The sequence below is a fragment of the Cannabis sativa genome, chromosome 4 (assembly GCF_029168945.1).
Source record: "Cannabis sativa cultivar Pink pepper isolate KNU-18-1 chromosome 4, ASM2916894v1, whole genome shotgun sequence".
In the NCBI taxonomy this organism is placed as follows: Eukaryota; Viridiplantae; Streptophyta; class Magnoliopsida; order Rosales; family Cannabaceae; genus Cannabis; species Cannabis sativa.
Window position 1 is genome coordinate 64,787,120 of NC_083604.1, and position 2,952 is coordinate 64,790,071.

The window sequence follows — 2,952 nt, forward strand, 5'->3', positions numbered from 1 at the left end:
AAAGCAATTCTCTCTAAGCATGAACAATAATAATTTATTTCATTTGTTCTAAGCATGAGCAATATGTTCTCGAGAAAAAAAAAAACGAATAAAAAATGAAATAGTATAGCGTATAATTTAATTGAAAACATAATGGGTGTCGCAATGTTTGACTCAGTGGACCACTGGACCATCACTTCACTCTCCAACAGTGTTCAATTTTTTTTTATTCGAAGTATTTAATAAAAATTAGTACATCTCTCCCACCCAATAGGGCTCAGCTTCTCAATGCCATTGCTCCCCCTTCACATAACAAAGCTCTATAATTTGTTGACACACATGAACCCCAACCTCATATCCAGTCTTTATCTAAATTCCAAAAAAATAATAATAATAAAAAAAAAATATATATATTTTTTTGAATGAATTCAATTCTAAGAAATAGTATAAAAAGAGGGGTTAAGGGTTTAATACAAAAGTATCATATTCACATTTTTCTCATCATTTCCATTACTTGCTCTCTCTGTCTCTGCCTCCCAAAAACACAAAAATGTCTCCTTTTTGCTTTATGGTGTTTCTCTTTTACATAAGCATGGCGTTTGGGGCTAACCTCCGAACTGGTTACTACTCAAAATCCTGCCCCGATGCCGAATACATCGTCCGATTTGGCATGCAGAAAGCTATGTTCAGAGAACCACGGAGCCTCGCCTCTGTTATGCGCTTTCAATTTCATGATTGTTTTGTTAATGTAAGTTTTTTCTTGATTATTTACTTTAAGATGTAAAAAAAGAGTGAAAGAAATAACCATTTTTTTTAATAAAAAAATTTATGTATATTTTTTTGGTTATAAGGGTTGTGATGCTTCGATGTTATTGGATGATACACCAACCATGCTTGGAGAAAAGCTTGCTCTTGCAAATATTAACTCTTTGAGGTCTTATGAAGTCATCGATGAAATCAAAGAAGAACTTGAAAAGGCCTGTCCTGGTGTTGTTTCTTGTGCGGATATCATAATCATCGCATCAAGAGATGCTGTCGCTTTGGTATTATACTAATAACTTTTTTTTTTCACTATAAGGAAAAAACCCAGATAGAAATTGGTGTTATCTCACACTCTAAATCTCTTATATGCTCAAAAGGGTTGTTTATAATTCATTTGAGAGTTTTGTTACATCTTTTATTAACTTATCTTATTCTGTATATTATTTTTTACTCTGTTTCAAAACCAGTCCGGAGGACCACACTGGGAAGTTAAGCTAGGAAGACTAGACAGCTTATCAGCAAGCCAAGAGGCCTCAAACGACATCATGCCGAGTCCAAGGTCCAATGCCACCTACCTCATAGGTCTCTTCCAAAAATACAACCTTTCGGTAAAAGACCTCGTTGCCCTTTCTGGGTCTCACTCGATTGGTCAAGGTCGATGCTTTTCGATCATGTTTAGGCTCTACAATCAATCGGGTAGTGGAAGACCCGACCCGGCTATCGAGCCAAGTTACAGAAAAGAGCTTTACAAGCTTTGTCCCGAAAATGTCGACCAAAACATAACTGGAAATTTGGATGCCACTCCTGAGTTTTTTGATAACCAGTATTTTAAGGACTTGGTTTCTGGAAGAGGGTTTTTGAATTCTGATCAAACACTGTTCACTTCTGCTGAAACAAGGCCGTTTGTGACCCATTTCAGCGTTGACCAACAGGGTTTCTTTGACGCCTTCGTTGAAGGGATGATTAAGATGGGAGACCTTCAATCTGGCCAGCCAGGGGAGATTAGGAGGAACTGTAGGGTAGCTAATCCTAGTTCCATGAACAAATTAATGGAGTATTAAACACAAAAATAAATTAAAAAAAAAAACATATATATGCTAGAGTCTGATGCGATGATAGTGTTAGTAGAAGAAGTGTTTGTGATTTATGGTATAGAAGAAGTTTTGTGAGAATTTTTTTTTGTACTTTGAAACTTCTCTTTATCATTTGTAGTGTCAATGAATGGACTATGGTTTGCATTTGCAATATAGATAATAATTGAAAAAAAAACCAATCTTCTTATTTTCAGAATTTTTTTGTCTACAATTGAATTCTAAATTATGGCTCCTAGGGGGAAAAACACCGTAGATTATGATCACAGAAAGAGTAACAAATGTCAAGTTGGCGAAAAAGAAAACGCACTAGACTAAAGAGTGTTCCGTTGGGATACTCCACAGTCCACAACCTCATATCTTCAAGTCATTTTTCTTTGACAATTAAACCCATAAGATAACGATGTCATACTCAATACAAACCTATGATATTTTACATAGGTCTAGTTTGACCTTTTATTTCTTAATACAAACCTTAGGATATTTTAGTGAAGATATGATATGTGCACACATAAATTGTACACAATAATGTGACACACTTAAATTAATGACTTGTCACATATGTATCACATTTGTATGAATTATGTATATACCTATCATTATTATTTATATAGAAAGGGCAATCATGTGCCTCACAAATTATGAGCAATACTATACACTTTGTTTTTTATTGGAAAATTTATTCCAATTAACTATAATATTTTCTTTTAATGTTAAAAATGAGATATTTATTGTAAAAAATAAAAGATCACAATAAACAATATTAAATATCAACTAAAGCACCATAAATAATAGAAAATACATAAATCAAGCATAAATATAAGACACCAAATTTTTTACGCGAAAGCTCGATGCAAGAAAAATCAAGAGGACTGCAGTCCGCTTAAATCATCTACTATCACCAATTTTAATAGGGATTACAAAGTTCTTCTATAGTATAACTAAAAGCTCACAAATAACATGGTTTGACCAAGTCAAACACCCATCGAAAGATCACTTCTTTATATATTAAATATAAATAATTATTTATATTTATCTAAATATTCTATTATATGTGAAACGTGGACATTAACCACCATTAATTGTAAATTTTCACCAAGATAAGGTTGAGTAACCACTA

General features: G+C 33.2%; 1 protein-coding gene across 1 annotated transcript; it reads left to right on the forward strand.

Moving 5' to 3' along the window:
• The first annotated feature begins 252 nt into the window (after positions 1–252).
• Positions 253–1,913, forward strand: LOC115715229 (peroxidase 17). The gene is made up of 3 exons (XM_030644068.2): positions 253–727; positions 831–1,022; positions 1,209–1,913. The coding sequence occupies exons 1-3, from the start codon at positions 530–532 to the stop codon at positions 1,800–1,802; spliced, it is 984 nt and encodes a 327-aa protein (XP_030499928.1). The 5' UTR covers positions 253–529; the 3' UTR covers positions 1,803–1,913.
• The last annotated feature ends 1,039 nt before the right edge of the window (positions 1,914–2,952 follow it).

What these genes read in the sequence shown, in the direction of transcription:
- LOC115715229 (XM_030644068.2), top strand. Translation starts at nt 530, where the DNA reads ATGTCTCCTTTTTGCTTTATGGTGTTTCTCTTTTACATAAGCATGGCG. An exon ending in TTCATGATTGTTTTGTTAAT is followed by an intron (nt 728 to 830) that starts GTAAGTTTTTTC and finishes TTTGGTTATAAG; the next exon opens with GGTTGTGATGCTTCGATGTT. An exon ending in CAAGAGATGCTGTCGCTTTG is followed by an intron (nt 1,023 to 1,208) that starts GTATTATACTAA and finishes TTTCAAAACCAG; the next exon opens with TCCGGAGGACCACACTGGGA.